Source organism: Notamacropus eugenii, chromosome 1 (assembly GCF_028372415.1).
Source record: "Notamacropus eugenii isolate mMacEug1 chromosome 1, mMacEug1.pri_v2, whole genome shotgun sequence".
Lineage (NCBI taxonomy): Eukaryota > Metazoa > Chordata > Mammalia > Diprotodontia > Macropodidae > Notamacropus > Notamacropus eugenii.
The window spans coordinates 256,489,585-256,510,278 of NC_092872.1; the positions used below are offsets into that span (position 1 = coordinate 256,489,585).

The following is a 20,694-nucleotide window of genomic DNA, read 5'->3' on the forward strand; positions in this document are numbered from 1 at the left end:
ACTAGAATTAAAAGCAAGAATCACCTACCCAGCAAAACAGTATAATACTTCAGGGGAAAAAATTGTCTTTCAATGAAATAGAGGACTTTCAAGCATTCTTGATGAAAAGACTGGAGCTGAATAGAAAATCTGACTTTCAAACACAAGAATCAAGAGAAGCATGAAAAGGTAAATAGGAAAGAGAAATCATAAGGGACTTACTAAAGTTGAACTGTTTACATTCCTACATGGAAAGATAATATTTGTAACTCTTGAAACTTGTCTCAGTATTTGGGTGGTTGGAGGGATTATATACATATAGACAAGGCACAGGGTGAGTTGAATAGGAAGGGATGATATCTAAAAAAATAAAATTAAGGGGTGAGAGAGGAATATCTTGGGAGGAGAAAGAGGGAAATGGAATGGGGCAAATTATCTCATAAAAAAGGCAAGAAAATGCTTTTTCAGTGGAGGGGAAAGGGGGGGAGGTAAGAGTGAAAAAGTGAAGCTAACTCTCATCACATTTGACTTAAAGAGGGAATAACATGCACACTCAATTTGCTTTAAAACTGTCTTACACTACAGAAAGCAGGGGAGAAGGGGGTAAGTGGGATGGGGGGATGAAAGGGAGAACAAATGGGAGAAGGGGTAATTAGAAGTAAACACTTGGGGAGGGATAAGGTCAAAAGAGAGAATAAATAGGGAGCAGGATAGGATGGAGGAAAATATAGTTAGTCTTTTACAACATGACTTTTATGGAAGTCGTTTGCATAACTGCACATGTATAATCTATATTGAATTGCCTGCCTTCTCAGTGGAGATGGATGGGGAAGGAGGAAGGGAGAGAAGTTGGAACTCAAAGTTTTAAATACAAATGTTAAAAATTGTTTTTACATACAACTGGAAAATAATAAATATAGGTAATGGGGTATAGAAACCTATCTTTTCCTACAAGAAAATAGAGGAAATGGGGATAAGGGAAGGGAGGGGTATGATAGAAGGGAGGGCAGATTGGGGGAAGGGGTAATCAGAATGCATGATGGCACAGGGTGTCTTGGGGTGGGGGAGGGGAAAGATGGGGAGAAAATTTGGAACTCAAAATTTTGTAGAAATGAATATTGAAAACTAAAAATAAATAAATTAATTAAAGGGCCGTAGAAACAGATTTTTAAAAAAGAATGCCGATAAATTAAAAAAAAAAATAGTGCTCTCATTGCATTGTTCCTTCTCCTTAGAATGAGTGTGCAGATTAGACTCCCATTCCTATTTCTACTATAAGAATGCAAAGAAGGAGACATATGAAACAGATTTTTGCTTAGATTTTTCATAAGCCTAGAGAATTTCTCTTTAAGAATTAAAACCACAATCTGTTTTCCCCATTACACACATATAAGTGTATAAGGGTAATAAGGACTACTTAACCCTTGCCAAAGTCTATTATTACACAGCTAAAATAATGTGTATACATAAATTTTTAAATTTACAAATTTAAATTTACAATTCTGCTCACAATAACTCTGTAGAGTATATACTGTAAGGATTCTTCTTCCTATTTTATAAATCACAGACTTTAAGGTGAAATAGACCTCAGAGGTCATGCCTCTCTGGAGGATCAAGCTGAGCCTTACTGAAGTTAAGTGATTTGCCTAAGGAAGGGGCAGGAAACCCTGTGGTCTCAAAGCCATATGTGGCTCTCTAGGTCCTCAAGTGCAGCCCTTTGACAGAACGCAAACTTCACAGAACAAATCCCCTTAATAAAAGGATTTGTTGTGTAAAACTTGGATTCAGTCAAAAGGGTGCACCCAAGGACTTGGAAGGCCACATGTGGTCTCTAGGCTGCAGTTTCACTACCCTTGGTCTAAGGGAACACAGGGAGTAAAGAACAGGTTTGGGGTTTTGAACACAGGTCATCTTCTCAATTCCATGTCAAGCAATATACCTTCTGTCTAGAGGCTGAAAAAGTAGGATTCTGAGAGGCTGACCTGACAAGTTCAGAGCCAGGATTTGCAAGCAGGTCTTTTAAGATTCCCAATTCAATGCTTTTTCTAGTATATTACAGTGCCTCGCTGAAATTTTAAAACATGAAATACTCGAGTGCCTTGACATGAAATTTCATCATTTTTTAACTTCCTGCAAAGGCCTCCTATGCTACCTCATAGTGACATATAACAGTGGCATCAATTCAAAGGGAAATGAATGCCGGCAGCCACAGTGACTCAGAAAAACACCAAGTATGGTCACACATACATATTGCACTGTACTTTTGCTTCTTTTGCTAAACATTTCTCAACTACATTTTAATCTGGTTCTGACTATGCTGGCTGTGTGTGGCCCTTGAGTCTTTCACTCTTAAGTTCTTGAAGAACATGCCAACCGAGTGCAGACTTTGGCAGGCCTGATCACACTTTCAGCATGGTGCCAGGAGCAGACTAGATCAGCTGGCCAAAAACCAGTCTGGCCAAGCACATTGAGATGACTACTGTAAGGCTGGCCATGATATACCTAAGAAGTCACTCAGTCTCTTTGTATACAAAATGAGTCTTTCTGAAATGCTGGATCTGATCAACTGATGGTGGCCATTCTTGTCTAGTCTTTCTCTTAACTTCTCACCTGCTGCTATTTCTCACATACTATTTTCTATCTCCCATGTCCATAAATGTGCAGGCTGTGCTCCATGTCTACAGGGCACTCCCTCCTCCTTTGAAGACTTCCTTCAAAGCTCAGCCCAAGGGCTGCCTCCTTTCTAACATCTTTCCTATCCCTCCTCAAGTATCTCTCCCTCATCCCCACCAACTGCCTTGTATTTACTTCCAGTACCTTTCCCATTTATTTGAATATGGACATGAGATAATGTCAGCTGCCTGGGGGCAGGGACTGTTCCATCTGTCTCAGTCTCTACCACCAGACAGATTTTTACTAAAGGCTTCTTGACTGACTGATGGGAGAATAAGGGAAGGGAAAAGGCGTCTACTATAAGTGCCTACTATATGCCAGGTAATGTGCTAAGCAATTTATCAAGGTGATATGATTTTATCTTCACAATAACCTTATAAGGTAGATGCTATTAATTATCCTTGTTTTATAGCTGAGGAAACTGAGGCACACAGAGATTAAATGACTTGTCTAGGGTCACAGAGCTAGCAAGTGTCTGAGGCTGGTTGTAAACTTAGATCTTCCAGATGCCAGGCCCAGCACTCTATTAACTATGCCACCCAGATGCTTTAGTTGGTGATGTACAAGATGACCATGGGTTCCTGAAGATCATGTGAATACAAGCTATAGTATATACTACTATAACTGAAAATGCTTTAAGTCTGAAGACTAGGATCAAGTATGAGTCATGTCTCCCAGTAAACAGCTGGGTCACAGGGTGATAAGTATTGTGTCCATAACTTCTAAAAAATCATCCATGAAGTTGTAGATCAGCCAATCTCCTTTATACATAGCTGTTTGCATGTTGTCTGTGAGTTCCTTTACATCCCCAGCACTTAGCACATAGTAGGCACTTACTAAATGCTTACTGACCATATGAGAAAGTAACAATAATAAATGATATAACATGTTTGGTATTATTACTATGCTTTTTTGCAATTTCCAACATGTTTTATTTTTATATATTCTAATCAATGAAAAAAACAAATCACATGAGGGGAAATAATATTTTAATCAATATTTCCTGCATAACACTTTGTACATAAATATTCAGTGCTATAGCAACTAAAAAATACCGCTTAAAGCACTGTTTTGCTATATGGCATTATGGAACTGACATATATTTTCCAAAACTTGGGATACAATGGTAAGTTTAAAAAATTGTTTTCAACTGACAAGCATTTATTTTCTTTCCCTCCCATCTTCACTTCCTCCACCCTATACATGCCCCTGAAAAAAAGAAAAAGAAAACCCTGGTAAACAAATACGTGTAGCCAAGCAAAACAAATTCCCCCCACTGGCCATGGCCAGAATGGAATGTCCAATTCTGTATCAAGTCCATCCCCTCTCTGCTTCATTATCGGTCTTCTGGAATCACGATAGATTATTGTCCTGATCAGGGTTCTCAAATCTCGAAAAATTGTCTTTACAATGTTGTTATTGTATAAATTGAATCCTGATTCTTTAATATTTAATTAGTCTTTCTTCTCCTAAGACCATAACACATCAAAATTCAAATGTAAGTGCTTTGATTCACTAATATTAGGTGTAAATAAGTCTAAAATCTGGAAAAAAAAAAGCTGCTTTCTCTAAGTTGATCATGTCAGTACTATGGAATTTCGAATACATTTTCTCGTAGAAACCTTTTTTGTATGCTAGTTAGAGTCTTGGAGCCTAGCCCATGAAAACCTATTTCATCAATAATGAAATTCAGACAGTTGAAACACAATTGTGATTAAAAATAGAAGCTTGTAACAAAATAACAGAATGTTAGCATTACTGGGAACCTCAGAGCAAGCTGAATCATTGGACAGATGAGGAAAATGAAGCTTAGGAAAGTAAAGTAATGGACTAACCTCTCATACCAAATAAGTGCCAACAGCAGAACTCAAACTCTGTTCATTGGACCCACAGTCAAGTGGTTTTTACACACTTCCATTAGTGTGATTATAGAAAGTGGCCCCAGGAGGAGCCTGGCCAGGCTGTCTCAAATCCCTCTGCCTACTTAACAAAGGGTGCTAATATCCTGAGAAGGCAGAAGCTTTCATGAAGTGTGAATACGGACTGAATAGTCCTCTTGCCACCCAAGAATGACCGATTCATGGCCATCTCCTACACCAGAGTTCTGCTCTTGGATTTGTGCTTTAAAAGGAGATAGAGACAGGAAAAAAAGAGATCTAAAAGAAAGCCAAGAGGCATTTCAAGAAGACTCTATTCTCCACAGATAGCGGTGGACAGAAACAGCAGCAGAGTGGCCGAGTGGCCAGTGTAGAACACAGGACCAGCAGCAAGGCCACTGCAGGGGTTCTGGACAAGGGACTGTGTCTAAACCATTCTTGCCAGCCTCACTTTCAGGGGCATCTCCAGTCTAATGTGGCACTCTAGGCCATCCCTACAAGATGCCTACAAGGGCTCCTGGGTGGGGGTTGATCAGAGATCCTTGTAAGGGTGAGCTTGACTCTAGCAATTCTGAATTACTTCTTCTTGCAGAGACCTCAACCTTAGCAGAAATTCTAGGTCACTAATCAAATTAAAACAAGTAAGTAAGGTAAATTAATCAAATTCTGAGGTTCCCAGAGGGAAGGCTGGATGGAGGCACAAGCCAAGGAGTGTAATTATGCAACAAGTGTCCCATCCTGCTTTTTCCAGCAGATGGCTCAAACAATTCTCCCCACTCTGAAATCTTCAATCCTTCCATACTTAGTAGGTCCTTCTCTATTACTTACAAACATGTCCAACTCTCCCCAGTCCTTAAAAAGATGTCCACTCAGTCGTACTGTACCCACTAGCTACTGTCTTATTCTGATTCTCCTTTTCTCAGCCCACTCTTCATAATCATTGCCTCCATTTCCTCCTCTTCTAATCCTCACCCTTGGCTTGTGACCTCATTGCTCAGTTCACTCTCTCAGAAGGTGCCAATTACTTCTTAACTGCCCAATCTAATGGTCCAAATCCTTTCTCAGTTATCATCCTTCTCAGTCTCTCCTCCTCACTGGACAATGCTGAACATCCCATCCTCCTGAGCACTCATTTCTTGGAGTTTTTCTGACATTGCTCTCTCTTGTTTCTTCTACCAGATGATGCTTATCAGTTTCCTTTGCTGGTTCACAGTCAGTATGACAGTCCCTAACTGTGAGGATCCCCTAAGCATCCTGAGTCCTCTTCTGATGTCCTCTGCACCATCACTCGGTGACCTCATTAGCTCCCTTTGGAGTAATTACCATCTCTATGCAGATGCCTCCCAGATTTGTATATTTAGCTCTAGTTTCACATCTGCAAACACTTCCTGGAGACTTCTCAAACTGGCTTTCCATTGGTACTCCATCCTTAAGATGTCTGACCTGAACTCCTTATCTCTCCCTCAAGCTCACGACCTTTCCACACTTCCCTGTTTCTGCTGAGAACCTCACCATCCTCCAAGTCCTCCAGGTTAACAACTTCAACCCTGCCCTTGACTCATCTCCTTCATACCACAGAAACAGTAAGTATCAAAGTTTTGACACCTACCTCCAACTCATTCTCACCCATCTGCCTCCTTCTTCCTCTTCACACTCAGTTGAGGCTCTTCCACCCCAGTCACAGCCATAACCTCTTGCTCCTGATTTCTCCCTACTCTGTTACAACCTCCATTCTGTAGCTGTATATCACTCACCCACTCCATCAACTGCCCTGGTGTATTGCCTTAAGGGTCAGATATCAACTGTAGGTTTTGCTTTGAAAATTACTCTTCACAACCTGGATCCAACCTACCTTTCCAAGTTTATTAGATTATCACTCCAGATCCTTGTCTTTACTGTGTAGTCAAAGGGGCCTTCCTGCTTTCCTAAGACAAGACACGGTCTCCTATGTCCATCTATGTCTGTGCTGACTCTTAGAATCTCAGGTCAAATGACATCTTCTGTATGAAGTTACTCCTGATCTTCCCAGTTGCTAGTACTGTCTGCCACAAGGAGGGCTCCCCAAGCCCCTGTTGATCTACCTGATATGTATTTGGTAAACTTTTTGTATGTGTTCATATTTCTAGTACCTAGGACAGTGTCTGACACAGAATAGAGCTGCTTAATAATATCTGCCAATTGAATGATTGTACTGATTGACTGAATGATTAGGTAATGGGATGAGATTTTGAAGGAGGAATATCAGACTACATCAATGACTTTGGAAAGCAAGAAAGAATGTAGTGATTAGAGTTGAAGTGAAAACTAAGAATAGATGATATAGGAGGGTTGAGACATAGAGTTGGAAGGAAAGGAGGTCCTCTTTAAAAATTAAAAAGAAAAAGTGATTCTTTTATGAAATAATTCTATGATTTAGTTTAAAAGTTCAGATATTAATGATATTTTCTATCATTCTATCTGTCAGCACAAGGCTTGTAATATATCTCACATTTTGGAAAGGTTGATAAATAGGCTTGGATTAGTAAGAGATGGGTGCTCTCTTGGGGAATAAGTGGCATGATGGTTGGACTAATGTGAAACTTTCTACTAAAAAATGGGTCAGAATATGTGGTTTATGAATGACCAAAGCAATAAGACTGATTTTGCTCCTTAATTTCTGTTCTTGTCATAGAACATAGTTGGGGTCTCTCAATAAGAGAAGAAATACTCCTTCTGTTAAGCAAACTGACCCTCTACTCAAAAGTAATCAATAATTCCTTGTATCTTACTGACGTGTTTCTCTGATACAATCTGGTCTATACAAAGGAATAGAACACTCCACTCCAGCCAAAGCAGCTGTGGATCCCCACTGAAAATGCCATGAACTTCCTTCTCTAATCTTTCTTTAGGTTATCTCCCTCTAGGAAGAAAGTTCTGTTTTATCTCTCTATCTATGGAAGTTCTATTCATTCTTCAAAGTTCAAGTCATATCTCCTCTATGAATTCTTTCCTGAACATACTGGTTAAGAATAACCTTTCCTCCCCGAAATGTCTTTACTGCTGCTACCCCTACCTAGTGATACAAGGGGATCATTTCTGCTGTTAATGAAGTTTCCTGGATTCTTCTACTGGACTGAGAGCTCCTTTAGAAGAGACATCCTTCCCTCCCTAAGTCCCTTCATCAAAAAGAATTTCTTCAGTGTCTCTTATTTGCCAGGCACAGGGCTAAGAACACTGTCGAGGATACTGCAGTGAAGATGAAATAGCCTCTATCCTCAAGAAACTCACATTCTATTGCACTTAACTGAATTCTCCTCAATGCTCAGAAAACAGGTGTTCAACAAATAGCTCCCAAGTGAGTCAAACATCGATTTCCACTCAAAATTATTCTCTGCAGTCCTGACAGCAGCACGAATACAGAACCGAAGACTGCAAATCTGTCTATAGGATGCCACAGAAACAGATAGTGCCCCTTCTATAGAGGAGACCCTCTGAGGGGAGCTGCCCCCTCTCCTCTGTGGGAGTACCAGAAGGCTGGTGCTGCCACACTGTGATTCCTGTTCTTTTCAGAGGCTGACACTATCTCCAACAGGCACTTACTGAGCACTAACTATCGAGCACTAACACTGTGCCCAAGAGATACCAAGAAAGGCAACAGTCCTGACACCCAGAGACATTAACAATCTGACTGAATTAGCGTGGTTTCCAAAACTTCTAAAGATTGACTAAGGAAGAGAAACCAGGAGAAGTAAGCCCACAACTGAACGTCAAAACAAAGCAAAGCTGGTTTGCCCGCCTAAATATCTTTCCTGGAAATACTACGTAAACCACATAAGCACCATATAAGCATGAATGACTGCTATCATTATTATTAGTAGTATTTTATAACTAGGTGTTACAAATATTTACGAGACAAGGATTACAATACTAAGAGCTTAAACCATCTGACTTGGGGACCCTTCAGATGTTTTGTCCTCTATTCTGCTCCTTAGCCAAACAGTCAGTATGAATTTGCAGCCAACAGTGCTGAGTTGATATATTAATGCAAATCCAGAAGTGTTAAAGGCCAGGAAATGGGAAGTAGTACATAGATGCAAAGTACTGAAAGAGGGCCAGGATCACTGCTCCATTTTTCTTTTTACTATCAGCATCATTCATCCTAAAAACCACAAATAAGAACCTTTAAAGGAACTTGAGTAATCAATGCCCAAAATTGTGATGGTCAGAGGAGGAAGAGAGGCCAACAAGGTCAATACAAGGTCAACTGATGTTGACTCTGGTGGTCCTCCACCTTGGATTAACATGTATTTAAACCCCTCCCTTCTTGATGAACCCCTTATGTCATCTTTCCCGGGAACCACCTTTTTAATGAGAACACAGTCAGGGGACATCAATGGTGTGTGTTGGAAGAACAAGTACTAAATGCATAAAATAAAATCCAGAGGATTGGAAAGGAAACAACTAGTTTGGAACACAGTTTTCAAAATATTTTTATAAAACCCCAAGTTCATAGTCCCCACATTAAGAGCCCCTGACCCAGAGAAAAGGGGGTCAAAAGTGAAGAGGAAAGAAAGCAGAGAGGCTATGCAAGGGAAAAAGGGAGGCACCCCCTTCAGAATGCAGAGCCAATTTAAAACAGCACCAGGGAAGACAAGCACCACCACCACCACTATCACCATTCAACAACAAAAGCTAACCTTTATATAGCACTTACTTCTGTACAAAGCACTTTACACATATTTTCTACTCTGAGCCTCACAACACCCAGTGAGGTGGGTGCTTTTATTATTCCCATATTACAGATGATGAAACTAGGGCAAAGGTTCAGTGACTTGCCCAGGGCCAAACAGCTAGTGTCTGAGGCAAAATTTTAATTCGGGTCTTCCTGACTCCAGGCCCAATGCCCTACCTACTGTACCACCTAGCTGCCCTATAATATGCCCCTAATATGGACATCTGCTATTAAATATTATTGAAATTTCACTATTTTGGGATCTGGTAATCAAAAGTAATGAATCACTCAATGTGAAGTCTCAAAAGAGGTTGACACTCCCTCAACAGGTAGTTTCTTCAAACAAAACCAACCTGCATCTGGCAAAAGATTCCAGAGTGAGAAGTAGAAGGTAATACTTGTAAAGGACTTAGCCCAGTGTCTGGCACATAGCAGGTGCTTAATCAATACTTCTTTCCTTCCCCTTAAGCCCAGCATTTTACATATGAGGTTCAAATCATGTTCTGAATGTCACCCAGGTAGTGTCGGAGGAGGGCTCTGACCCCAAATCCTCTGACTCTAAATCCAGCCAAAGAAAATAGCAGAAAATTAAGTAAGCAAACTTTGCATTATTATGAATGAGTACATAGCATATTTTTAAACACTCCCAAAGAGCTTCCATGTGATTAAAAAACTTTCAAAGAAACCTGTAACTATTTTCAATGCTGTAAGAAAACAAAGACAAATAACCTGTTAAATAAGACTGAGAATGTGATTTGTTTTTTTATGATGGAAAAGGTGAATAAGTAGAAAGCACTCCAAACCAGTACCTCAAGTCCCCTTCCTTCTGACCCTACTCAAGCAGAATCAGGGAGCTCAGAGTGAACACAGAGTCATCTAGACCAGCCGCATCAATTTCAAATGCAAATGGTGACTAACAAACCATACATACAAATCCCTAGGTGCTGCAAGCTGACTTTGTTTTAAAAGGTAATGTTACCTGTGTAGTATTGCTTTTTTTTTTTACCTTGGGAAATATTTCCAATTACATTTCTCTCTGGTTCACACGATGGCCTGCCTGCAGTCCACAGTCTTGTGCTGACAGCTCTAACTGAGTCCATCTTCAAATGGACTCACAGCAAAAATACCCTCTCCAACAATCCCAACAGCAAGCTATCTAAATTCTGCTTGAAGACTCCCAGGGATGAGAAACTCAGTGTCAGTCGAGGCCATTCTCCTTCTGAATGGCTTGGCAGAAGAAACACAGTAGATTTAAATTCACCTTAAATTTCAACTGGCTTTTCAAATGCCTTTTCAGTGTCCTACAAGTCAATTAAATTTAACAAATGTGGTGTGTGTGTGTGTGTGTGTGTGTGTGTGTGTGTGTGTGTGTGTGTGTAATAATCTCTAACAATAATAATCATCTCTCCACAGGAGCTCTCCAGCCCCCACAGTTCTGCCTATCTCTCTGCCATCTCCATCTCAAGGGTTCTCCGTTAGCATCACAAATTCAAAATGTCCCAACCTAAATTTATTACCCTCCTCTCAAAGTTCTCTTCGCTCCCAACTTCTCCATCTTTATTGCCAGGCTTTCCCTCACCCACTTTATTTAATCAGTTGCTACATCCTGTTGTTACAGGCACCTTCCTTACAAATTGTCTTCTTCTCTTACCCTACGACAACCCTGGCTCCCAATTCCTTGTCATCTCTCAGCTGCACCCCTCTCATTCTCTGGCAATGGTTTCTCTACCTCCAATTTCTCCTTCAGAGAATTGCCAAAATAACCTTCTAAATAAACAGATCCAACAAAGCTTGTTGCTCAGTGGTTTGAAAACATTCTGTAGATTTATGTTTATAGCCACAAGTCCTCCTCCTCTGCCTGCTGATACAGTACCTAACAATGCGGAACCACTTTTCCACTTGGTTTCAGACTACTACCTTTCATGCATTTTGTGCTGGATTCAAACCGGACTGTCAGATGCTCCCCAACATTGTTCTGCCCTGTCCTGCTTCTGGGTAAATCCTGCCTCATCCACAGGACATATTCTCTCTGAAATGAGAGAATGATAGGTCCAGAGCTAGAAGGAATCTTGGGGGATCTTCAACTCCAATCCTCTCCTTTTGCAGAGGCTGTTCAGGGAGTAAGGGACAGAGTTAGGACTGAGTCCAGATCCTTCCACATCCTCAGTGTCAGATTCAGAGGCCATGTTCTTCATGAAGCCTGACATCACCAGCATGTGATGCTTTTTCTCCATCATATTTTTTCAAACTCTTCATTTAAACTTCAGATTCTACCTTCTTTCCTACTTTCTTGTGTCCATGTGTTATCTCCTCCCATAAGACTAAAAGATTTGCTTGAATCAAACATCAAAGTAATTAGAGTAGCTTAAGGAAAAGAAATCATCTGAGAATGAAATAGGATTGAATACACACATGCACATTATGCCCCATCACATTCTCACACATTCCAACAGAGGACTGAGGGAATAAAAAAAAATGTTGGCCTATGGTCCTGATTTATTGGTGATTAGTGTGCCTAAATCTGATTTCACCAGCCAATAAAACAAAAATAAGTGAAATAAAATTGTCTAAAGTCCTGAAACAATGCTCCAAAAAAAAAAATCACATATGAAACATAGGATCCTTAGGTTAAAATAAATTTATAAATTAAAACCAACCATGCTGTCTGTAAGTAAAAATGTAGACAGAAATAGAAGTTACATCCTAAGCAGAAAGGTAATATTTTAAATTCTTCTTGAAGACTGAATTTTATAATTAATTGATCCATTCAAAATACAACCATAAAACTGAAGATTTATGGTAAATGACTTTAGTCTTGTTCCTCTTGTGTGATCTGTATTGATAAGGAAACAAGCTCTTGTCTAGTGTTTGCAAAATGGGGCACTACAAAGGTCTACTTCTTTAAATATATTGAACGTGATTTACAAAAGAAAAGAAACAAGGGGTTCCTTAAAAATCAAACTTGAACAGGGATGAAGAAAGGCACAGAATAAAAGGAACTCCCAATTATTTCTCAAACTGTCATCAACACCCAGAGGAGTCACTGCCCTTTCCATTCTTCCACAATGCCAAGCATTAATCGGCAAAGAGGACAGCAAACGAATCATTTTCCTAAATACACTGTTGTGCTTCTGCTGTTTCTTATTTCATTTTTCTTTCTTCAGTCATCTAATTAGCTTATTTATTGGTTGTTCAAAGAACTAATTTGGGGAGACTCTAGATTCACGTTAGATTTAAAATATCCTATCAACCATATAACTACTTTAAGATTTGAGTCTGAAGGAGATTTAAGAGCTTCTCATAATTCTTCAAGAGTTCACTAAAAATTCACTGAGCTCTTTTTCCATATTTAAATACATAAAAAATTTTAAATTAGACAAAATGTGCATTTGCAGAACATACATAAATCTGAATTATATTTTTGTGGCACATTTGCAAAAAAAAGGTATTCAAAATTAATTTTCAATATGGGCTATTTTGAATTGTAGTTTCTATAACTTAGTAAATTTAATATTTCCTAGAACTTATATAGATGAAAACAAGACACAAAAGAAAGTTATAAATATGGTATAAATAAAACTGACCATTCAATATTTTTCCAGTAGGCAACTACCCTCCCTACTTATAGGGAAACAAAATACAAGTACATATTACAATTCAGGTATTTTTCTACTTTTACATTAAAACCAACATATACCAGCCCTTTCTGTAATCTCTCAAGGAGTCTAGAAAAATTTTCTGGTCAATTTCCAATAATAAACAAAACAAAACAATAAAGCTTTCTTCCTAGGCAGCTCATGATTATGCTTAACAAGCTTAAAAAAAATGTGTCAAAGATCAAGAGTTAGTTAACTGAAATGTCAAGTGCACAAGGTCAAAGGTGTAATTTTATTAGGTCAGAGGTGGTGTAAATAAAATCTTATATGTCAGGGAAGAAGGGTCACAGACAAGGTGTATATGATATAAAGACATCACAGATGACAAGTAATAACTTTAAGTAGTGTAAGTATGTTCACTATAGATACCTTCATTGATTAAAAATGAAACTTTGCAATGAGTGGCTATAAAATTGCCTTACTAGAAACATAATTCACTTGTATGCCATTTTGGAAACTTATTTTTAAGCCTATTCTATTTTCTATGAGAAGAGACTAAAACTGAGAATTAGCTGTATAAATTCTGTGAGAATAATTTAAAAATATTACTTAGGTAGAAGCATAATCTTTAGATCCATTTCCACTAAACATGAGAATGACTTTCTTTCAAAATGAAACAGAATTGAAATAAAGATAAGAGGTCATTCTGATCTGTTCATAACACTTAAGATTTTCCCCTTATCTACCCACCCCCTAAATCCACAAAGTTGACTTCAGATAACACAATAGAAATATTCTTTGAAAATTCTGCTTATATCAGATTTGTAAACATTTTAATTCTATAAATGTGATAGGGCACTTATACCAAGGTAACTCTGTAGAAAATATTTTTGTACTAAAAATAATCATGCCCTAATTTATTTATTTAGAAAATTTAGAGTTTTCTGAAGGAGAAATACATATACATATAATGCTCTTGCCTGCATTGTAATAACAATAGCTAGCATTTATATAGTGTTTTAAGATTTGCAAATTGCTGAGCATGTTATCTCATTTAATCTCCACAATAATTCTGTGAGGGAGGTATTATTACCCCCATTTTAAAGATGAGGAAGGTAAGGCTGAGAGAGGTTAAATGACTTGCCCACAATCACCAGGTATTTGAGGTAGAATTTGAACTCAGGTCTTCCTGACTCCCAAGTTCGGTGCTCTTACCCACCTAGTATGCCACCTAGCTGACTCATTATCAAAGAAAAGTGGAGAATGGAAACAATTATGTAGATAACTGAAGCAAAAATAAACAAAAAATATACTTTCTCTTAAAATGCTCAAGTGATTTCAGGAAAATAATGTATTTTACCTAATTTTACCTAATATCTATTTTAACTTTACATTTCACACTTACTAGAATATCCCAGTTTTAAAATGAGGGGATTCAAAACTCTGAGTGGCCACTCTCTGGTATTTTGTGCAGACTTTCCTTTAGGGGTGGACCACAGGAACTTCCTGCCCCTTTAGAATACTCCTCTTTCAAAAATCACTAACAAGTTCTTGGAGGGTTCTTATTTTCACAGGTGTACTAACATGCAACAAGTTGCTAAGCCCTGAAAACACTCAAAAGTACAAAGGAAAATCAGGCTAAAAGTAGGCAATTCCGTAAAACAAATGTATTGTTTTTTCTCAATCAGTAAAACATTGAAATGATTACATGGCACAAAGTCACAGAATTCTGGGGGTCTGGGGTTGAACAGAGAGGCTTGTCCAAGATCCCAGGAGCCGCAAGGCCAGTGCTATTGTGGCTCCAAGGCCAGGGGTCTTTGCAATCCATCCTGTTGCCTCTTTCATCTAGGTTCAGAAAGTCATTCTTATGTTCAAAGTGCTACAAGTAGGTTCTTCCCTTAAGTTAGGATATTAAAGTTTGTCTATGGCTGTTTGTCTATGGATTGCTCTTGACTTCTCGTCCCTATAGGGTTTGGTTATCTCTTTACAAGACATTCTTTGTAGAACAGACAAGCACGACTGGAGGCATTACTCTACAGGCTCCCAGACCCAAAGGCCACAAAAGGACATTTGACAAGGGACATTTTTGTGCCACACTCACCACTTCTTCATCTGAGAGTTCCCGCCCTTGGATGCTGCTGTTCTCTCTAACAGCTTGTTGATGTTTTTTCCCTTTGATGTGACTAAACAGATGAACCTCTGAAGAAATCTAGAAGTTTAAAATATTAAGAGTAATGATAGATACTAATGATGAAATACATGATTATTCTACCAAATGATGCCCAATAAAGCTAAAAGAAATGTTAGTCTGTATACAAGACAATGAATATTCTGTTCAATGACAAGTATGAATCCTAAATCACCACTTAACCCTATTCTCTCTTGGGGGTAATACTGAGATTGATACCGAGAAAACTAGTGCCCTGGGTTGGAAGAGGCCCAGGAGTCACAGCCAGGCAATCCCTCCCACCCCGGGTGGGGAATATGCCTTGACTGCTCAGCCCTTCCCTTTTTCCAACTCCATGACATACGATTATTGATTCAGTCCGCCTGCTCTGAAACAGAGATAAGTCTGTCCCAGCAACATAACTAGAGGTTTTGCTCCTTCGCACAGGCCTTTCCGAATGGGAGGATAAAGCCCTTAGCATTAGAACTAGTGACAGAAAGCAGCACATGCAGCTGAAGAAAGGGCTCACTCAAGATGACTGGCCCAGGAAAAAAAGAAGTTCTTTATGAAATAATAGGGTTCACCTCTAATGCCCCCCACTCCTGTACTGTGGAACGCATAGCCTACCAGGATTGCACAGAGTGAGCACTGCTTCTTCCGTTCATACGGTGTAAGTTTTGGGGCATAATCAGTATTAGCATGTCTCCCGCTGCTTAACTCAGCTGCCTTTTCCTTTCTTTGTTCAATCTGTTCCATGTGCCTCCGGATGCTTTCATCATGCTGTAACATAAGTAATGCACATTACATGAAGCAGCCCTGAATACCATGAAGAAGAAATAGTGTTATCTTGAAAGTTTCAAATGAAGGGAGGGAAATAACCAGTTCCAGTTGCTTCAGGAAGAACATTTACCGGACCCATGCCAACACATACATATACACATAGACATATATGCCACATCAATATTCTTCCATTTTTCTTTGTGGGTGACTAAGGACAATCACAACCAATTAAAAACAACTTCTAATACTATCCTCTCAAACTTGTAAGTCCCTGGACTGTGACAAATTACTGAATTTCATCAACTGGTTTCAGGTTTATTTCGGTATTTCAGAAAAGAAGCAGTAACCTAATCAATACGAGGAAGGACACTCGGCCTACAGTCAAAGACTCAGGGTTCCGATTCCACCAGACTCCTCATGTGACAGATGGGAATGGTATCCCAGAAACCATTCCTTGGTTTATTCTGAGGAAAGACTTCATGAACCATCAATGGATACTGACATTATTAAATCATACCTAACTGTCTCACAAAGGGCAACAAAAGTACAATATGTCAGTTATCATTCAAATACCATACAATGTTTTTCTTACTGAAATCGACCCATGAATATCACTTAGCTTTCATAATGGATTTGGCCAAACTGGATAAGCCCACTATGGTGCAGAAACTAGGTCTGACATCTTTTTATTTCTGTGGGTGAAACTGAAATCCTTTAAAAAAAAAAACCAATTAATTAATTAATTTTTAGTTTTCAGCATTGCTTTTATAGGATTTTGAGTTAAATTTTCCCCTTCACTCTCTTCTCTCCTTCCAAAGATAGCATGCAATCTGATACAGGTTATACATGTATGACCATATCAAACATATTTTCACATCAGTCAAGCAACAATCAACAAAACAAAGAGAAAACAGTATGCTTTGATCTGCATTCAGACTCCGTATGTGGAGAGCAGTGAAATTAGAATCTTAATGCTGATGCTTAGGCTAAAGGGCTTATATTACATATACACAAGTACAAAGAGATAATATATAGTCTTTCAAACTCTGCAGAAATATTCATGACTCTTCAGATACAAAGAATTCTACCTTTAGCTGAATCTTCTTCTGCAGCTCTTCCATAGCTTCCTGCTGAGCCGCAGTGAGTGCTGCTAGTCTCTCCTCTCGATCTCTGTTAAAATATAATAAAAGTTAAGAATTGTGGATTCAGCTACAGATATCAAACTTATACTACATGATTTTTACAAAATGAGGAAGGAAACAAGTGGATGCTCATTGATTGAGAAATGAAAAAATAAACAGTGGTATATGACTTATATGAGATATTGCTGTTCTCTAAAAAAAAGAATATAAAGAAATACAGGAAGATTTATATAAAATGATATACAGTGGATCAGGAAACAACAAATACAATGATTACAACAATGAAAATACAAAGAAAAAATTGAACTCTCTGTAATTGGTTCTGAAGAAAAGTGACAAGAATAAACAACTTTCCCTTTGCAGAGGAATGGGGTGGAAAGCTACAGGCAAGGAATGCTGCATACGCTGTCAGGCTTGCTTGAGATGATGGTTAGTTTTGATGGATTACTTTTTTTTCTCTTTCTCTATTATTCTTTGTTATAAAGTATGGTTCCCTGCGTAAGAGAGAGGAGAAGGGAGGGTAAGAGAGAGGGATACAATAGGGGAAGGAGGAGGGAAATAGAATCCAAGGATACCAATCACATTTTTTAACAAAGAAATGATGACTCAGAATATATATCTAATAAAAAGCCATCCAACCTATATGTTCATGAATTCAAATATCTTAGCAACAAAACAATCAAAACATGTCTATTAAGTACTGATTACTGGGCCATCCTTTGCATAATACTTAAAGAGGTCTATTCATTGAATGGGTGTATCTCACTCAAAGTGAGAATCTGATAAGACTTTAGCCTAAAATGGTCCAGTCGTCCTGATGAATATCTGACCTCTGGTCCCAGATGGCTCAGGAGGAAAAAGTGAGGCTGGTGACTTTGCACAGTCCTCCCTCACTCAAATCAAAGTCAACTGCAAGTCATGTCATCATCTTGATGTCATGATCCTCTTCGAGAATGAAGGACAAACACAACAATTTCAACAAGTGGAAATGGAAGGAAAGAGGTGTTAGGGATTGGAGGGAATGAATAAGGGCAAAGGTAAAGAAGTTCAAGATGAGAATGGGATAGTACGCAGTCCAGAGTGGAAAGAAGATACAGGACGTGAAGGGAAGGAATGTGAGGTAACACTGGAAAGGCAGCTTGGAGTCTGCCTGAAGTGATCACCCAGGCCATTCAGGAGGAGCTTGCCTTTTATCAGGCAAGCAATGGGTTCTTTCCAAAGGCTTTTTGAGAGGTGAAGTGGCATTGCTGATGTGATGCATTTAGAAGATTATATGACAGAAATGAGACTGGAGACAGGACAACAGTTAGGAGGCCATTAAAATCATTCTGCAAGAAGAGTGAGGGAAAAGAGAAACAAAAAGGCCGCAGAATTGAAGAAAATGGCAACTAACTGGATATGGGAATAAAGACCCTATGGAGCCTAAATGACTCTAAGAATAGGAGTCAGAAAGGGAGGAGGAAAGTGTTTGGGGAAGACTGGTGGCTCTGTGTTTGAGATGGTGCCGGGAAGTCCAGATGAAATATCCACCAAGTATTTGGAAATATGACCCTGGGGCTCAGCAAAGGGAAACAATTTGGGAATCACCTGCACAGAAATAATCATTTAAACCGTAGGAGAGAATCAAATCAGCAAAAGAGATGCCACTTACTATACTTACTATGACCAAGACAGTTCTATAAATGCCTTTACTTTGAGCTGTGTTCTCTGACCTACTATTGGAGGTAAATGCATATGGTAGGAGCCTGTGAGCTCTAGTTTTAGGAGTGCAGACTCTCAAACACCAAAGAGTACGCTGAAACTAGGGAGTAATCCTCTGGAGAAAGCAACCTTCATTTGTAAATTGAGTAAGTAGTCCCAGACTGGAAGAGTCTTTAAAGTTCAGCTGGTTAAAAGTGCCCACTATGTGTGGGAGGGAGGGAGGGAGGGAGGAAAGCAGAAAGGGAGGGAGAGAGAGACACAGATAGACAGAAGAGTGTGTGTGTGTGTGTGTGTGTGTGTGTGTGTGTGTGTGTGTGTGTGTGAGAGAGAGAGAGAGAGAGAGAGAGAGAGAGAGAGAGAGAGAGAGAATTTATTAAATGTTCACTATGCGTGGGGGGAGGGGAGGTGACGGCACTGTGCTAAGTAGTGGAAACACAAACAGAAGCAAAAAGACAATCCCTGCCCTTGAGGGGCTTACCATCTAATAAGGAAAGACAACACTTAAAAAACAATAGCAAAAAGGTCTAGTGGGAGGTAATAGTAGCGAAGTCTAGTGAGGAGTGCGGCCACAGAAGAGGGAGAGGAATGAGCATGAGCATGGCTGGTTTGGACACTTCATCACGTGGAGGTTCCCTGGAAGAAGGGGCAGAAGAGCAGAGGGATATCCTGAGGGAAGTCTGGAGCAGGACTGGGAGAGAAGTGAAGGAGTGAGTGAAACGCAGGATTAGAGGTCACACAGGAGAGAGAGGAGATTGATTCTGCAGAACAAGACAGAACAAGAAGGAGCAGACACAAGCCAGTGAGAAGCAGATTTCCATTCAATACGAGGACAACCTTTCCTAACTAATAGAGCTGTTAAAAGTGGGATAGGGTTTCCTGCTTCAAGGAAAGAATTAGCCTAGATGACTCTTAAAGTCCCTTCCAATACTGTGATACTATGAAATCCTTACCGACTAGGTCCCTTATAGCTCTTGAATCTCCATGATTCTATGAGCACTTTATAATTCACTTAAAAGAATTGTGGACAGAGAAATAAGTCTTCATGAATTCTATAAAACTCATCTCAAATTAGGCCCTTTCTGTAGAGTCTAAGCCCTACACATGCTATTGCCATTAGACTATGAAAATGTTTGGGGTACAAAGTGCAAAATGTTGTATACACTGTTCCCTGTGGGTCCAAAAAAAATAATGAATTAATAACCCTTTTGGCTGAAACAAGAAATCAGAAAGAAGGTTATCAATTCTGCTTTATCACCAACAAGAATACCTAAAACAAATAAGCAGGTGAATTTCCTTCCGTACAGTAATGATCTTCCATCACATGTATCTGTAACTATGTAGAACTCTTGACCCCTATAGGAGAAGTCCTTATACCAATAGGGCATGCATCTTAAGGTCTTGGTGCCCTCAGCAGCAAATATTTACTGAATGGGAATTTATGAATGATGCTGTGCTGGAGGAGGAGAGACCTAAAGACAGGCCCTCATGCTGTATGCCGGCAAGAAGGCAAATGTGAGCGCCTGGAGGCTCATCTGAATGCATCTTCCAGGCCTATGACAGTACTTTTCACATAGCAGGGACTCAGTTAAAGTTGCTGAATGAATAAATAAATGAAAAGCATTTTTAAAAAATTCAAAATGTAGGAACTAATTCTGTTTCTTCCTATCTATTAATCCAGGCATAGAACAAATATAAATTCTACATCTACCTGAATTCCAACAACAAAGTTACATAAATACTAAAATAAGCTTTCCAAAGAAACTCAGCACAATCAGTCTTTTATATTAAGTTTGCTTCTCCAAATAACTTAGGAAAAAGATGACTGATGTTTCCAGAAACACTAAGCATTTTATGCAATATATGTCTCCCTTGAGGTATCTAAGCAACACCTCCACAAGATGTTTCTGGAAAGATGTTAATCTGGCTTTAAGGAAAGTTTTGGCTCATTATGGAGCCAGTGGGTAAACACATCCCCCATATATAAAGACAGGACAGGGAGCATACAATAATAACCCTGGAAAACACTCTCATTTCCTTTCTTTTAAGGACAGTAGATTATGCTTCCTTT

General features: G+C 39.1%; 1 protein-coding gene across 4 annotated transcripts in view; it reads right to left on the minus strand.

Annotated features, from left to right (window-relative positions):
• SCAPER (S-phase cyclin A associated protein in the ER) overlaps positions 1–20,694 on the minus strand; it is a 406,759-nt gene that overhangs the window by 255,810 nt on the left and 130,255 nt on the right. For all 4 annotated transcript variants that reach the window (XM_072628639.1, XM_072628640.1, XM_072628637.1 and 1 more), the window contains 3 exons: positions 16,872–16,953; positions 15,631–15,783; positions 14,938–15,045 (listed from right to left, as the gene is read on the minus strand). In XM_072628639.1, the coding sequence (XP_072484740.1) occupies positions 14,938–15,045; positions 15,631–15,783; positions 16,872–16,953 (343 nt within the window). The remainder of the gene's footprint in view (positions 1–14,937; positions 15,046–15,630; positions 15,784–16,871; positions 16,954–20,694) is intronic.